This window comes from Leptodactylus fuscus, chromosome 11 (assembly GCF_031893055.1).
Source record: "Leptodactylus fuscus isolate aLepFus1 chromosome 11, aLepFus1.hap2, whole genome shotgun sequence".
NCBI lineage: Eukaryota > Metazoa > Chordata > Amphibia > Anura > Leptodactylidae > Leptodactylus > Leptodactylus fuscus.
Genome location: NC_134275.1, coordinates 75,871,570 through 75,889,638, shown reverse-complemented (window position 1 = coordinate 75,889,638; position 18,069 = coordinate 75,871,570). Strand labels below are relative to the sequence as shown.

The window sequence follows — 18,069 nt, the reverse complement described above, 5'->3', positions numbered from 1 at the left end:
CTCTATTACATAGGAAGTAACTCAACTACAGAGGTTGCACCTATACTACAAAGGTTTTAGCAGTAACTCAACTACAGAGGTTGCACCTATACTACAAAGGTTTTAGCTCTACTATAGGGGTTGCAGTTCTCTGTTCCTGTCTTACTATAATACATAGAGTACATGGGGCACCTACTGTAACATAATCGTACAATCCTTCCCCGAAGATCCATTTAAGTTCTAAGAACATTCTGAATTAAAAACAACACAAGTCAGAGCAGGCAATGCCAACCCCACCCCTAGTGCTACTTATTGACTCTGCAGAATAGAACAGAACAGTCTCAGTGCAGAGAGATCACCTGGAAGGACGAGCAGCAGTCAGTATGTTCTCAGAAGATGTTACTCTCCTCCTTACAGCTGCCTTGTCTTGTCTCATCTTATATATAAGTTTAAAGCATTTCTGGGGAAAAGGAAACTTACCCCCTGGACCGACCCCCCTGCCGATACTGGGGAACGTCCTACAGCTAGGCAAAGGAGACCTGGTGAAATCTCTGCTGAAGGTAAGTCTATGGTGAGCTATGACCAGACTGTCAGTGTAGTATCTAAGGACAGGCTGTCTCATGTATGTACAGTTAGGGCCAGAAATATTTGGACAGTGACACAATTTTCGCGAGTTGGGCTCTGCATGCCACCACATTGGTTTTGAAATGAAACCTCTACAACAGAATTCAAGTGCAGATTGTAACGTTTAATTTGAAGGATCGAACAAAAATATCTGATAGAAAATGTAGGAATTGTACACATTTCTTTACAAACACTCCACATTTTAGGAGCTCAAAAGTAATTGGACAAATAAACATAACCCAAACAAAATATTTTTATTTTCAATATTTTGTTGCGAATCCTTTGGAGGCAATCACTGCCTTAAGTCTGGAACCCATGGACATCACCAAACGCTGGGTTTCCTCCTTCTTAATGCTTTGCCAGGCCTTTACAGCCGCAGCCTTCAGGTCTTGCTTGTTTGTGGGTCTTTCCGCCTTAAGTCTGGATTTGAGCAAGTGAAATGCATGCTCAATTGGGGTAAGATCTGGTGATTGACTTGGCCATTGCAGAATGTTCCACTTTTTTGCACTCATGAACTCCTGGGTAGCTTTGGCTGTATGCTTGGGGTCATTGTCCATCTGTACTATGAAGCGCCGTCTGATCAACTTGGCAGCATTTGGCTGAATCTGGGCTGAAAGTATATCCCGGTACACTTCAGAATTCATCCGGCTACTCTTGTCTGCTGTTATGTCATCAATAAACACAAGTGACCCAGTGCCATTGAAAGCCATGCATGTCCATGCCATCACGTTGCCTCCACCATGTTTTACAGAGGATGTGGTGTGCCTTGGATCATGTGCCGTTCCCTTTCTTCTCCAAACTTTTTTCTTCCCATCATTCTGGTACAGGTTGATCTTTGTCTGATCTGTCCATAGAATACTTTTCCAGAACTGAGCTGGCTTCTTGATGTGTTTTTCAGCAAATTTAATTCTGGCCTGTCTATTTTTGGAATTGATGAATGGTTTGCATCTAGATGTGAACCCTTTGTATTTACTTTCATGGAGTCTTCTCTTTACTGTTGACTTAGAGACAGATACACCTACTTCACTGAGAGTGTTCTGGACTTCAGTTGATGTTGTGAACGGGTTCTTCTTGACCAAAGAAAGTATGCGGCGATCATCCACCACTATTGTTATCCGTGGACGCCCAGGCCTTTTTGAGTTCCCAAGCTCAATTCCTTTTTTCTTAGAATGTACCCGACTGTTGATTTTGCTACTCCAAGCATGTCTGCTATCTCTCTGATGGATTTTATCTTTTTTTTCAGCCTCAGGATGTTCTGCTTCACCTCAATTGAGAGTTCCTTTGACTGCATGTTGTCTGGTCACAGCAACAGCTTCCAAATGCAAAACCACACACCTGGAATCAACCCCAGACCTTTTAACTACTTCATTGATTACAGGTTTACAAGGGAGACACCTTCAGAGTTAATTGCAGCCCTTAGAGTCCATTGTCCAATTACTTTTGGTCCCTTGAAAAAGAGGAGGCTATGCATTACAGAGCTATGATTCCTAAACCCTTTCTCCGATTTGGATGTGGAAACTCTCATATTGCAGCTGGGAGTGTGCACTTTCAGCCCATATTATATATATAATTGTATTTCTGAACATGTTTTAGTAAACAGCTAAAATAACAAAATTTGTGTCACTGTCCAAATATTTCTGGCCCTAACTGTATATCACAGAATGTCTCATGTATGTATATCACAGGATGCCTCATGTATTTATATCACAGGCTGTCTCATGTATGTATATCACAGGATGTCTCATGTATGTATATCACAGGATGTCTCATGTATGTATATCACAGGATGCCTCATGTATTTATATCACAGGCTGTCTCATGTATGTATATCACAGGATGTCTCATGTATGTATATCACAGGATGTCTCATGTATGTATATCACAGGCTGTCTCATGTATGTATATCACAGGCTGTCTCATGTATGCATATCATAGGATGTCTCATGTATGCATATCACAGGCTGTCTCATGTATTTATATCACAGGCTGTCTCATGTATGTATATCACAGGATGTCTCATGTATGTGCCGCTTTTGGTATTGGGTCGGGGTCTTGATCTATTTGTTATTTGCTTTCTGTGTCCCTCTGAAATGCGAATAAAATGCTCTTATTACGTATTAAGTACAAGTAACTACCATCTCCTGCCTATACCGCCCCAGGCTGTGGGGTTTGATCCTCCCCCTGCTATTTAGTAATTTTGGGACTTTTCCAATTTAAATAACCTGGAGTTTGGATCCACCGCTGACTCTGAGTTGGCAGCACACTTTCTTCCAGGGTTGCTCTGACAGATCTCGCTCTTATCATGGCTTCCATATCAATGTGATATTCACTATCAGTTTATTTGTCGTGTTATTTTTAATACCAATTAGAAACTTTGCATTGAGGAAGAGGAAGACTAGTCGGATGATTGATTTCCATCCAGCTTAGTGAGAAGTACGGAGAGGTGTTCACCATTTATCTGGGGTCCCGGCCGGTCATAGTGGTCACAGGATACAAAGCTGTGAGAGAAGTCTACGTGGACAGAGGCGAGGACTTCTTAGCTCGCGGAGATGTATCTGTCTTTGATTTTCACTATAAGAACTATGGTGAGTAATTTGTCTTTGCTTAGGAGGCAAGAACAGTGGACATAGATAGGACCTCTGTGCAGAACTTAAAGGGAAGTCACCAGGGGTCCCTATTACATTATAAGCTCAGTCTGATGGTCGGGTTCACATGAATGAAACACTTTTTATCTGCTTCCTGATCGGCGCCTCCATTGACATGTACACTACCAGGTCCTGTCAATCATATCAGGCAGGTAGATCTCTGCTCGATGGGAGCAATGGTAACATCTTCATTGCACTAAACAGCTCTTTCAATCAATAGGGACTGTCCTATGTGACCCCACTGATGTTCAGGAAATAATGGGGATAAGGTCACTCCTTAAGGAGAGACCACCTATTAGGTGTGTGGAGACTTATACAGCCATAGTCGCTCCACTCCTTATTTACATCTTGGGACACAGATTTGCTAGAAGTAGAAGAATGGTATAAAATATGAAAAAAATTAAATTCTGCTTATTTTACCTAAAACAAAATTGCTTTATATATACTATTGCACTTCCTAGTTCTTCTGAGCACTGGGACTAGACTTTTATAAAGTTTTTCAACAAAAAATTAGGTTTCTATATGATTTTATATTCAGCATGGCTTATTTTCTAGAGCCCGGTTCCATGTGTAAATTACCCAGTAGTTTAGTATAGTAGAGGGCTGTAAACTGCTGGCTTTATCTCTAGCTACGCTCCCTGGTGAGACAGGTCAAACATCCGGGAAGAAGCTGAAGGAGGGGGTGGAAGTTGAGCCAGTTCTGCTAGCACATAGTAAATGTCAAGTCACTTCACTATCATCACTATAAAGAGTTCAATTTTCTTGATGAAAGTGATGATACAAGTCCTAAAAGCTTCCCTTATCACAATGTACGGTGGCGACCAAAAAAACCCCAAAACACACCATTTCACAAAATGCAATGATTGTAGCGAAAATGATTTCTTGTCTTTTTCCATTTCTATCCTCTTCTCTCCTGGATGACGAGTATTTGGCAAATTTTGTACATGTCACCTTTTCAGTCGATTTTGTAGTAGGAGGTATACATAACATCTGCAGAGACTCAATTTATACGCATCACATACATTTAACAAAATCCACGGGTGGTGCATTTTTTTTTTTTGGCCACCACCAGGACAGTAACTTCAGCATGGAGATTCCTGCACTTATCACTTGTACAGGATCACTTGTAAATCTCAGGTGTTTGACTTTAACGTGACTGCAGCACCGGCCACCAGATAGAGGGACGCAAATAGTCAGATTAGGGGTTAAGCTGATGCACATTGACTTGTATGAATGTTACATGGTAGACCTCAATATCAATCTAATGTATTTTCATTATTCAGGAATTGCTTTCACAAGTCACATGGACAGATGGCGCGAACTTCGTAGATTTTCTCTTTCCGCAATGCGGGATTTTGGCATGGGAAAAAGGAGTATCGAGGATCAAATACAAGATGAGGCTGAGTGTCTGGTGGAGGAATTCAAGAAGACTAAAGGTTGTTACAGATGACATAGTAGACTACTATGTCTACTATGTGATGTTTTCTTAAATCAGAGCAGTTAAAAAAAATAAAACCATATAACGTCATGTAAAGTTTCCTTGACCAGTAGAAACCGTGATCCTTTCTCTTTGTCACAATCTTACCTTCACCCACATTGGCAGGATGCCATTAATCCTGGTGGTCTAGTCAAACCTGCATTTGTTCCTGACCTACTGCTGGGAAGTTTTTTCTCCATTGTTCAGCCACAACTTTTTGAACTGGGAAATAAAGGGCTTGTCCACTTGACTATCATTATTGCAAGTGTCCTGGTAATAGTATAATAAGGAGGGCACAAGACCTGTCCATCAGTGACATCCAATGAATAAAGCTGCACATGGCAGGAATGGTCAGATGAGAAATATGAATAATTACAGTCAGACACATCACCTGTAAGTCAGGATTTTTTTTCTGGGTATGGGGCCCACTCTGATATGAATAGTGTCAGACTGAGGTTCTTTGGGTCCAGACAGAATTCTGGGGGCCCAACATCCAACAACCCCTAGGAAATAGACCATAGTACCCTTCAAATTTGGGTGTCTTCTTCTGGACCATTATTGTATTAGAGCCTGAGCCCACTTCTGGTACTCGGGTGGGTCAGTCCAGCACTGGTGACACATTATATGATGCCGACATGTTTCTGTTTTCATTATTATCTGACCCTCTATTTTATTTTGTCTTAGGTGTATGAGATGTTCCCCTTGGTCATGCAGTTTATTCCTGGGAGACATCAGAAGATCTTCATGTATACAAAAAAACTCCTTGAGTTTGTGGAAGGAAGAGTTGAAATGAACAAGAAAGCTTTGGATGTGAATAACCCTCAGAGCTACGTCGATGCTTTTCTCATTAAAATGGAAAAGGTCAATTGAAAGATCCCCTTTATAAGAGCCCTCAATGTCCTTATAGTCAGTGGGAACCCTGTAATAAGGTGCTATGTACCCTCATGTAAGACTGCAGGAAGACAACATGGAATCCTCCATTGAGAGGGGTTTTCAGGCTCCATAATTGAGGATCTTATCCTTAGTATAGATCATCAATTAAAGATTGGCAGGGGTCCGACATCTGGTCCCCTGGCAGATCAGCTGTGTGAAGAGGCTGCAATGCTTAAGTGAGTGCAACACCATACATTTTGTACAGTGTCTGTGGTTGGCACTGGACCTAAACTCATTACCTTGAATGGGAACGACTTACAAGGAGGCCAGGTTACTGATGAACATGATATCACATGGACTGAGAAAGAAAGCTGAGCTTGTGGAGCTTTAGCCAACTGATCCTTGGGGTCACGTGTCGAACCCCCACAGATCTTCAATAATTGATCAATTTCAAGTTCCAGAAAGCCCCTTTATTTCAAGGCCCCACGGGTTGGAAATGCAGCTTTTTTTGTTGCAGTTTTTTCTGTGGTTTTTAGAGCTAAAGCCAGGAGTAGATTTGGCAGAAAAGAAAAGTATAAGAAGTTCCCTAGATATTCCCCATTCCAATTTTAGCCATTCCTGGGTTTGGCTCAAAAAACTTCAGCAAAATGGGCAAAAAAAAAAAAAAAAAATGCTGCATTTCCTCAGTGTTCGGCCTCATCCTTCACGGGGCCCATACAATAACCTGAGTAAAAGAAAAAATAAAGACTAATCTTTTGGCCGCAGTATTTTTGCTGTTCCGTCTTTACTGTAACCGCAAAAAGTGCAGCTACAAATAAGATGACAAATTATAGGAAGGAGTTGAAAATCCATCTTGGAACTGATCTGCTTCAGATAAGAGGCTTCTTGTGAAGATGTTTTATTGGGTACATTGTCATGTTTTATTTTTTAATATTTCTTTATGGATTTATCAGCGACTCAAGTCTTGGTCTTCCAAATAAACCTAACTAAGTATCACTATATATAACTGGACTAGAAGATCCCATGTACCCTACAAATAAAGACATGGCACCCGAAAACTATTCCAGAAAAATCCACCCTCCACATGCCAAATAGCGCTCTTTCCATTCTGACCCCCACCCCCCCATGAACCCATACAGCAGTTTACGGTCACCTATTGGTTATACTTGTGTTCAGGAGAAACTGTATAACAAACTTTGGTGTGTTTTTTCTTATCTTCTTGTAAAATTGAAAAATTTGGGGCTAACATTGTTTATTGGAGAAAAAGTTATTTTTACGCCCCAATGCTAATATAATCGGTGAAACAGCAGTAGGGTCAAACTGCTTACCATATCCCTTGATAAATTCCTTGAGGGATGTTGTTTCCAAAATAGGGGTCACTTTTGGGGGCTTACATTATACTGGAATTTTAAGACCTCAGCAAATGCAACATGGCACCTGAAAACTATTCCAGCAAAATCCACCCTCCAAAAGCCAAATAGCGCTCTTTCCATTCTGAGCTGTGTAAACAATAGGATTTAGACACAAGTCAATGCTGGTAGTGCAGGACAGGTCTCGGTCCGGGTGAGCGCTGTCCTTCAGCCTGTATCCCAAACAGGTTGGTCCATCCATTGTGAACTTTATGGTCATTGTCAAATCCACACAACTTCGTAAGTTATTATAGGAAGCTGAGGTGTAAACTCTTCCATGTGGGATTCTGCTCAGTTCAATGTGAGGAACATTATAGCAATAATTATAATACAAATAATAATAACATCATTGCATTAATGGTTCTGCTTTTATTCACAGGAAAATACTAATCCCAAAAGCGAATACCATTACACCAACTTAGTGAGCAGCACTTTGCAGATTTTCTTTGCAGGGGTAGAGACCACTAGCACAACCCTGAACTACGCTCTGCTACTTCTCATGAAATACCCAGATGTCCTCGGTAGGTAAAGACCTTTCTAATGATGGAAATAATTAGGTTTTATGTAACAGAATATAGTGTATTAAAGGGCCGGTTTAGGGGAACCTCACCCCAATCCTTCTTTGACATTTATTCTAAGCTGTTTATGTGTCCAGCTCACCCCGACTGTACTTTATGCTTTTTGCAATACAGATCAACCCAAAAGCTACAGACCCTAGAGGTAACGGACTCACATCAAAGTCATTGTCTTCTGTCAGACATTTAGCGCCCATTATTGTACCACAGTCCAAAAAATGTTTAATTTGAATACACCTGAATGTCTAAAAGTTGTTTTGGTTTTTTTTAAAATCACATAAATAGTAGACTCTGGGTAGAAATCTCCTTATTTCTCCTTACTACTAGCCAAAGTCCAGAAGGAGATTGATAAGGTCATAGGTCGGGATCGAGGCCCAAAGATTCATGACCGGAACCAGATGCCGTTCACTGATGCTGTTATTCATGAGATACAAGGTTTCATAGATCTGATTCCAATGGGTGTGCCAAGGAAAACGACGAAAGACATCACTTACAGAGGGTATTCCATACCTAAGGTAGGTGTCCTAAAATACTGTATTTGGATGAGAAGATTTTTGGAAGTAAATAATGGATGTCCTACTATGAACAGTTTCTTCCCAAAAAAGCTTAATATGTCGGGAACTTCACAATTCATAGTCATTTAGAGAATGAGCAAAAATTGTGCAATGTTATGGCATGGAATTACAGGATAGGATTGCACCATTCCCAATAACATCACCGGACCTTCTCTGTAAGTCATGAATGTGTGCGATCCTCCAGAGAGACACCATGGAAGAGTTCTTATAAGTGGCTCAGTGGTTAGCAATGTGATGTTGGATTATCCTGGTTTCAAATCCACCTGTCTGATTTGTTACATCACTTGCTATACCACCTATTGGATGGAGGGAATTTTTGACAATATGGCGCCTTTAAAAAAAGAAGTTGGAGTTGACAAATCTGGAGGTCAGAGAGCTAGACAGGCTAACGCTACCAATAGTCCCCATCCATTTTTCAAAAATGGAGCAAGTGGTGTAAAAATGTAAATAGGTTATACATTTTTTAGCTCAAAATATCCCAAATCTCTAATTTGTAACTTTTTCCTATAATTCTGGGAGCAAAGTTTGATAAATTCCCCTGCACTGTGTAGCCAGGAGGTGCCAAACAAGGAATCTTACTCTATTAACTCTCAATACTCTAATGGACATTTAATTTTTATTTTCCACACTTGAGATCCCCTTTAATCCACATGGTCTTATATTCCAGCACACTAATGTGATTCCAATGTTGTCCTCGGTGCTGAAAGACCCTTCCTGCTTCCCGTACCCAGATGAATTCAACCCCAAGAATTTCCTGGATGAAAATGGTGAATTTAAGAAGAACAAGGCCTTCATCCCCCTGGCTGCAGGTATATTGAGCTATAATACATAGCTCTTTGGGTCAGTAGACAGCTACAATTGTGAATCTTCGGTTGATAATTTGATAAACTGAGAGTCCTGCACATACAGAGGACCTCTCATGTCTTATGGCGCCAGCAGTATTATATACCATTAGAAAGCTGAATTCTGAGCATTGTCAGCTTTTATAGTATTTTTATCAACATGCAAATAAGCTACTCTTTGATTTGTGCCACCCTCCGCTCCAGTATAGTAAACACTGACTGACACTCAGGAACTACTCTTATTACTCAGCCCAGTGGGGGGCTCTTAAGTCCGACACCAACTATCTAGAAGTTATTTTATTATACACTTCTCTGCACCAGTGAATTACTACATTTAACCACTCTGCCTTCTAAATCCCATTACTGTATCCACCATATGGACACTGCACCATCATGGTCAGAGAGGCTTTATTACTACTACAATGTGCCCAGGGGAAATCCTACTATCATCGTCATAAAGACCGCAGGCCCCCTTAGCACTGCAGCAAACTAGGAGGAGCATCAGAGGATCTGATCAAGATCCTGGCCACCATTACCACAACCACAGCCACTGCATAGAAAGAGACCCAACTCTTTGGAGCAACAGCAATCTTGATCATTTACACATTGACAAAAACATCAATATCTTAGCAATGGAAGAGCTGATTCACAAGGGTAAAGTACTGTTTGATTCAGGTTAACTTAAACTATCTGTAGGGTTGGGGTGATATGCTGGTTCTGGTGACAGTAACCTATCTATCTGCAGGGCTGGGGTGATATGCTGGGTCTGGTGACAGTAACCTATCTATCTGCAGGGCTGGGGTGATATGCTGGGTCTGGTGACAGTAACCTATCTATCTGCAGGGCTGGGGTGATATGCTGGGTCTGGTGACAGTAACCTATCTATCTGCAGGGCTGGGGTGATATGTTGGGTCTGGTGACAGTAACCTATCTATCTGCAGGGCTGGAGTGATATGCTGGTTCTGGTGACAGTAACCTATCTATCTGCAGGATTGAGGTGATATGCTGGTTCTGGTGACAAAAACCTATCTATCTGCAGGGATGGGGTGATATGCTAGTTCTGGTGACAGTAACCTATCTATCTGCAGGACTGAGGTGATATGCTGGTTCTGGTGACAGTAACCTATCTATCTGCAGGGCTGGGGTGATATGCTGGTTCTGGTGACACTAACCTATCTATCTGCAGGGCTGGGGTGATATGCTAGTTCTGGTGACAGTAACCTATCTATCTGCAGGACTGAGGTGATATGCTGGTTCTGGTGACAGTAACCTATCTATCTGCAGGGCTGGGGTGATATGCTGGTTCTGGTGACACTAACCTATCTATCTGCAGGGCTGGGGTGATATGCTGGTTCTGGTGACAGTAACCTATCTATCTACAGGACTGGGGTGATATGCTGGGTCTGGTGACAGTAACCTATCTATCTGCAGGACTGGGGTGATATGCTGGTTCTGGTGACAGTAACCTATCTATCTGCAGGGCTGGGGTGATATGCTGGTTCTGGTGACACTAACCTATCTATCTGCAGGGCTGGGGTGATATGCTGGTTCTGGTGACAGTAACCTATCTATCTGCAGGGCTGGGGTGATATGCTGGTTCTGGTGACAGTAACCTATCTATCTGCAGGGCTGGGGTGATATGCTGGTTCTGGTGACACTAACCTATCTATCTGCAGGGCTGGGGTGATATGCTGGTTCTGGTGACAGTAACCTATCTATCTACAGGACTGGGGTGATATGCTGGGTCTGGTGACAGTAACCTATCTATCTGCAGGACTGGGGTGATATACTGGTTCTGGTGACAGTAACCTATATATCTGCAGGATTGAGGTGATATGCTGGTTCTGGTGACAGAAACCTATCTATCTGCAGGGCTGGGGTGATATACTGGTTCTGGTGACACTAACCTATCTATCTGTAGGGCTGGGGTGATATGCTGGTTCTGGTGACACTAACCTATCTATTAGAGATGAGCGAACACTAAAATGTTCGAGGTTCGAAATTCGATTCGAACAGCCGCTCACTGTTCGAGTGTTCGAATGGGTTTCGAACCCCATTATAGTCTATGGGGAACATAAACTCGTTAAGGGGGAAACCCAAATTCGTGTCTGGAGGGTCACCAAGTCCACTATGACACCCCAGGAAATGATACCAACACCCTGGAATGACACTGGGACAGCAGGGGAAGCATGTCTGGGGGCATAAAAGTCACTTTATTTCATGGAAATCCCTGTCAGTTTGCGATTTTCGCAAGCTAACTTTTCCCCATAGAAATGCATTGGCCAGTGCTGATTGGCCAGAGTACGGAACTCGACCAATCAGCGCTGGCTCTGCTGGAGGAGGCGGAGTCTAAGATCGCTCCACACCAGTCTCCATTCAGGTCCGACCTTAGACTCCGCCTCCTCCGGCAGAGCCAGCGCTGATTGGCCGAAGGCTGGCCAATGCATTCCTATGCGAATGCAGAGACTTAGCAGTGCTGAGTCAGTTTTGCTCAACTACACATCTGATGCACACTCGGCACTGCTACATCAGATGTAGCAATCTGATGTAGCAGAGCCGAGGGTGCACTAGAACCCCTGTGCAAACTCAGTTCACGCTAATAGAATGCATTGGCCAGCGCTGATTGGCCAATGCATTCTATTAGCCCGATGAAGTAGAGCTGAATGTGTGTGCTAAGCACACACATTCAGCACTGCTTCATCACGCCAATACAATGCATTAGCCAGTGCTGATTGGCCAGAGTACGGAATTCGGCCAATCAGCGCTGGCTCTGCTGGAGGAGGCGGAGTCTAAGGTCGGACCTGAATGGAGACTGGTGTGGAGCGATCTTAGACTCCGCCTCCTCCAGCAGAGCCAGCGCTGATTGGCCGAATTCCGTACTCTGGCCAATCAGCGCTGGCCAATGCATTCTATTAGCCCGATGAAGTAGAGCTGAATGTGTGTGCTAAGCACACACATTCAGCACTGCTTCATCACGCCAATACAATGCATTAGCCAGTGCTGATTGGCCAGAGTACGGAATTCGGCCAATCAGCGCTGGCTCTGCTGGAGGAGGCGGAGTCTAAGGTCGGACCTGAATGGAGACTGGTGTGGAGCGATCTTAGACTCCGCCTCCTCCAGCAGAGCCAGCGCTGATTGGCCGAATTCCGTACTCTGGCCAATCAGCGCTGGCCAATGCATTCTATTAGCCCGATGAAGTAGAGCTGAATGTGTGTGCTTAGCACACACATTCAGCTCTACTTCATCGGGCTAATAGAATGCATTGGCCAATCAGCGCTGGCCAATGCATTCTATTAGCTTGATGAAGCAGAGTGTGCACAAGGGTTCAAGCGCACCCTCGGCTCTGATGTAGCAGAGCCGAGGGTGCACAAGGGTTCAAGTGCACCCTCGGCTCTCCTACATCAGAGCCGAGGGTGCGCTTGAACCCTTGTGCAGCCTCAGCTCTGCTACATCAGAGCCGAGGGTGCGCTTGAACCCTTGTGCACACTCTGCTTCATCAAGCTAATAGAATGCATTGGCCAGCGCTGATTGGCCAGAGTACGGAATTCGGCCAATCAGCGCTGGCCAATGCATCCCTATGGGAAAAAGTTTATCTCACAAAAATCACAATTACACACCCGATAGAGCCCCAAAAAGTTATTTTTAATAACATTCCCCCCTAAATAAAGGTTATCCCTAGCTATCCCTGCCTGTACAGCTATCCCTGTCTCATAGTCACAAAGTTCACATTCTCATATGACCCGGATTTGAAATCCACTATTCGTCTAAAATGGAGGTCACCTGATTTCGGCAGCCAATGACTTTTTCCAATTTTTTTCAATGCCCCCAGTGTCGTAGTTCCTGTCCCACCTCCCCTGCGCTGTTATTGGTGCAAAAAAGGCGCCAGGGAAGGTGGGAGGGGAATCGAATTTTGGCGCACTTTACCACGCGGTGTTCGATTCGATTCGAACATGGCGAACACCCTGATATCCGATCGAACATGTGTTCGATAGAACACTGTTCGCTCATCTCTACTATCTATCTGTAGGGCTGGGGTGATATGCTGGTTCTGGTGACAGTAACCTATCTATCTGCAGGGCTGGGGTGATATACTGGTTCTGGTGACAGTAACCTATCTATCTTCAGGGCTGTGGTGATATGCTGGTTCCGGTGACAGTAACCTATCTATCTGCAGGGCTGGGGTGATATGCTGGTTCTGGTGACAGTAACCTATCTATCTGCAGGGCTGGGGTGATATACTGGTTCTGGTGACAGTAACCCATCTATCTGCAGGACTGGGGTGATATACTGGTTCTGGTGACAGTAACCTATCTATCTGCAGGACTGGGGTGATATACTGGTTCTGGTGACAGTAACCTATCTATCTGCAGGACTGGGGTGATATGCTGGTTTTGGTGACAGACTGCTTTTAACTTTATCAAGCAGAGCTGTAGAATGTAAGCCCAACTCTTGACTGCTCCTGTATGTCTTTCTTTTTCTCCTTCTGACATATATACTCTGTATCCTGGTGTATTACATATACTGAGCTGTATATACTGTGACTGGTGCAGATTACTGACTCTGTATATTTGTATTTTTGCTGTAGGTAAAAGGAATTGCTTGGGAGAATCTCTGGTGCGAATGGAGCTCTTTATTATATTAGTCACCATATTGCAAAACTTTAACTTGAAGTCGCCCGTTCCTCCGGAGGGCTTGGATATCACACCGGATATAACTGGGCTCGGAAATTTCCCCAAACTGTATAAAGTGTCTTTTATACCTCGCTAAAACTGCATCAGGTTTTTGGTGTACCAGATGCATGAACAGTTTGGTAAAAACATGATGTGACCCTCGCCCTACAGACAGAAGGATTTGAGTAAGCCTAAGGGAGTGAAGAAAAAAGAAGCCTAAATCCCACCAACATTTGGTGTGACCTTTGCCCTTTGCCTTCCATTAATTCTTGCACTTGCAGTTTTTGTTAGCACTTGGCAGGGAGGTTGTTCCTGCCGCCATCTTGGAGGACTAAGCCCAGATCTTCTGTGGATGTAGGATTGCTTCAATCCATCTGCCTCTTCATGACATCCCAGACAGACTGGATGATAACTGATAAATACGGAAATACCAGGCACCGAGCAGTGTGTAGTGTATTACCGCTGATACAATAGGAGTGCACAGTATATGGGTGGTCTGTCACCTTGGCAGGTTGGGTTCTGGTTCACAACTGCCGCTTAAGTAAGATCAATCCACAGCAAGATGCACAACATCTCGTAGGGAGCGTCAGGAGAAATGTCAGCACAGGCCCAAAGACACATCCAGTGCGGGCGCCGGAGGGAACGCGCTGACCTGGTCTTACTCCAAACCAAACTTTTATTGTTCATATAACAAAGTTAAAAACACACAATGTACTTCATCATTCCTTTCCCCCTTTCTCAAGTGGGAAGTGTTTGCTCTTCAGAGTCTCCAGGACACTGACGTTAAATAGATATCAGAAATAAAGGAGAGACCTCTGCAGTGGACCCGGCCATTACCATAGACATGTAAAAAAATCTGCATGTTAATATATCTGCCCACTTAATGGAAAAAAAAAAAAAAACTTATGAGGTCTTGACAATATTATAGAATACCCTAGAAATATTTTACCAGACAATCCTAGAATTACATTCAGGAAGGCAAGGACATTAAAAAAATCCAATCGCGCCCAATCACCTTAAAACAAAAAAAATAAAAGAGTAATGGACTATTATAGTGAATATACAGTGTATATAGAGTATTGTACACCCCAGCACTGGGCATGTGCAGGCTGGACCTCCTGTGCATATGCAGTGCCCAGTATAAAATGTACCCTCTACAGGAGCGCTCGGGTCTCAGCATACACATCCCTGATCGCCTGCCCAGTATTGAGATGTGAGATTCTGAGGATGTTGGCATATGGTGGAGGATAGAGATGAGCGAACACCCAAATGTTCGAAGTTCGAAATCCGATTCGAACAGCCGCTCACTGTTCGAACGGGTTTCGAACCCCATTATAGTCTATGGGGAACATATACTCGTTAAGGGGGAAACCCAAATCCGTCTCTGGAATGACACTGGGACAGCAGGGGAAGCATGTCTGGGGGCATATAAGTCACTTTATTACATGTAAATCCCTGTCAGCTTGCGATTTTCACAAGCTAATTTTTTCCCATAGGAATGCATTGGCCAGCGTTGATTGGCCAGTCTCCAGAATTCGGCCAATCAGCGCTGGCTCTGCCAGAGGAGGAGGAGCCTAAGATCGCTTAACACACGTCTCCATTCAGGTCCGACCAGAGCCAGCGCTGATTGGCCGAAGGCTGGAGACTGGCCAATCAACGCTGGCCAATGCATTCCTATGGGTATGCGGTGATGCAGCAGTGCTGAGCTCAACACACTCTCATCTCTGCTGTGCAGAGACTCAGCAGACTTGGCAATGCAATGAACTCTCAACTACACCTCCGGTGTAGTTGAGAGTTCATTGCATTGCCAACTCTGCTGAGTCTCTGGCAAAGCAGAGCTGACCGTATGCCGAGCTCGGCACTCGCTCAGCTCTGCTGCATCACCGCATAGCCATAGGAATGCATTGGCCAGCGTTGATTGACCAGTCTCCAGCCTTCGGCCAATCAGCGCTGGCTCTGCCGGAGGAGGCGGAGTCTAAGGTCGGACCTGAATGGAGACTGGTGTGGAGCGATCTTAGACTCCGCCTCCTCCGGCAGAGCCAGCGCTGATTGGCCGAATGATGTCTTCTGTATCTCATTCGGCCAATCAACGCTGCTCAATGCATTCCTATGGGAAAAAAAGTTTATCTCACAAAAAACACAATTACACACCTGATAGAGCCCCATAAAGTTATTTTTAATAACATTTCCACATAAATAAAGGTTATCCCTAGCTATCCCTGCCTGTACATCTATCCCTGTCTCATAGTCACAAAGTTCACAGTCTCATATGACCCGGATTTGAAATCCACTATTCGTCTAAAATGGGGGTCACCTGATTTCGGCAGCCAATGACTTTTTCCGATTTTTTTCAATGCCTCCGGTGTCGTAATTCCTGTCCCACCTCCCCTGTGCTGTTATTGGTGCAAAAAAAGCGCCAGGGAAGGTGGGAGGGGAATCAAATTTTTTTGGAGTTTGCCACGTGGTGTCCGTATGGAATCGAACATCTCGAACAGTTTGATATTCGATCGAACATGTGTTCGATAGAACACTGTTCGCTCATCTCTAGTGGAGGACACTCCAGCGCATGCCCAGTGTAGACGTTGAATGCTTTCCACAGCAGATACCGTCTGCTGAGTACATCCGATTTATGCTTTATTTAATTCACCCATGGCCGCACTTCTAATGAGTCGAGGTGAGGTGGCCACCTAAGGCGGCACTTTCGGAGGGGGCGGCAATTTCACCATTTTATTTTTTACTTTTTTTTCCCCTAAACTAGCCCAAGACAGGTGCTTTGAAAACAAATCTGAGCGTCCCTGTCCTGCACTAGTGTAGACCTCTGCGTTTCAGCACAGGCGGCGATGATAAGACGTCATCACACCTCCTGTGCTGAGAAGTAGACGTCTTATACGCAGCTGGGCGAAGAAAAGGAGGCGGCAGCAACAGCGGTGCAGGGTTCCATCAAGGGATCCCAAGGTAGGTAAGTAAGGATACTTTTTTGTTTAATTGGCCGCTACCTGCTGGAGTATCCCCAGCAGGTAGCAGCCTATTTATCTACCTCCTCGGTCCTGCTCATGGCCACCCCCGCTTCCCTTTCTGCTATAGAATGCAGAAGAGGGGAGAAGAAACAGCTGTGATGAGGCCCAGGCCGCGAACCCCAATAACTATCGCTATCATTATACTCCGGGGTCTTTTAAGACCCCTGAGCATAATAATTGGAGCCCCAGGAGAGGTAAAGAAACATGAAAACCACCTCACCTGGGTCCGATGTTACATCTAGCAGGCTTTGGGCTTATATGGTAATGTCCCAGACGTCATGTGGAGCACATGACGTCTGGGACATTACCATTAAAGACTGAAGCTTGTGCTAGGAGTAACAGCAGATCCAGGAGAGGTGAGTAACAGTGTTTATTATGTTTCTTCACTACCCTGAGTCTCTGATTTTTATACTTAGGAGCCGGGAAATACCCCAGAGTATAAAAATAGTTCATGGGTGAGCTACTATGGGGCATAATAGTTGGGTGGTCAACTGTGGGGCATAACAGAGGTTGCAGGGTCCACTGTGGCCCCTGCAACCTCTATTATGTCCCAAAGTGGCCCCTGCAACCTCTATTATGCCCCACAGTCCATTGTGCCACTGTGGGGCATAATAGAGGTTGCAGGGGCCATTGTGGGGCATAATAAAAACTGCAGGGGCCGCTATTGGGCATAATTTCACATGCAAGGTATATTTATAATAGAGTACATGCGTGGAGAAGTGTGGAGTCAAACATGTCTGTGTTGCAAACTTTACAGACACAAGACAGCTGAAAGAAGTGGTCATGGCGTTCAGGGAAGAATCAGGAAATGTGAGCAATAAGTCAGAGTCATCTCTTGTAAGCAAAAAAAAAAATAATTCACTGTAATGTTACCACTATCACCACTACCACTTCCCCGCGCTATTCAGGCCGGGGAGGAGGGGGCATCTTTAGATCGTCCACCTCAGGCAGCAGCGAGGCTAGGGTCACCCCTGAACTCACCTACAAGGTGTTTCTAATGCTCCTGCTTTTCTTAGTTATAATAGGTTTTATGTCCTCCCTAATACTATTCTATCCCCTATGGGAATCAATTAATAGTCTATACAGCGGTCTATGTATACACCAGGGTGTATCTGCCTCCTGTTAATACACTAATACATTACGTCTTCAGTTATGCACAAACACTTCCACTTGAGAAAGGGGTATAAGAAACCCAAGACGCGTTGTACGGTAACTTTGCTATATGAAAAATAAAAAATAAAAGTTTGGTTTGGAGTAAACCCTGGATAGGAGTGGTTCCTTCCGGCTGGCATCCTCCACACTGGATGTGTCTTTAGTCCTCTGTTGATATTTCTATCTGTATGATGTTAACATCAGGGCTATATCTTTGGGGACCATATCAAC

The 18,069-nt window shown here is 44.1% G+C and overlaps 2 protein-coding genes across 2 annotated transcripts in view; one reads left to right on the top strand and one right to left on the bottom strand.

Annotated features, from left to right (window-relative positions):
• Positions 1 to 18,069, bottom strand: part of MGAT1 (alpha-1,3-mannosyl-glycoprotein 2-beta-N-acetylglucosaminyltransferase) — a 360,722-nt gene that overhangs the window by 188,133 nt on the left and 154,520 nt on the right. The gene's annotated exons all lie outside the window — the stretch shown is intronic.
• On the top strand, positions 363 to 13,766 carry LOC142185502 (cytochrome P450 2G1-like). Its single transcript, XM_075260931.1, has 9 exons — positions 363 to 539; positions 3,026 to 3,188; positions 4,532 to 4,684; positions 5,293 to 5,318; positions 5,410 to 5,586; positions 7,387 to 7,528; positions 7,910 to 8,097; positions 8,825 to 8,966; positions 13,585 to 13,766. Exons 1-9 carry the CDS (start codon positions 363 to 365, stop codon positions 13,764 to 13,766), a joined length of 1,350 nt encoding a protein of 449 aa, XP_075117032.1.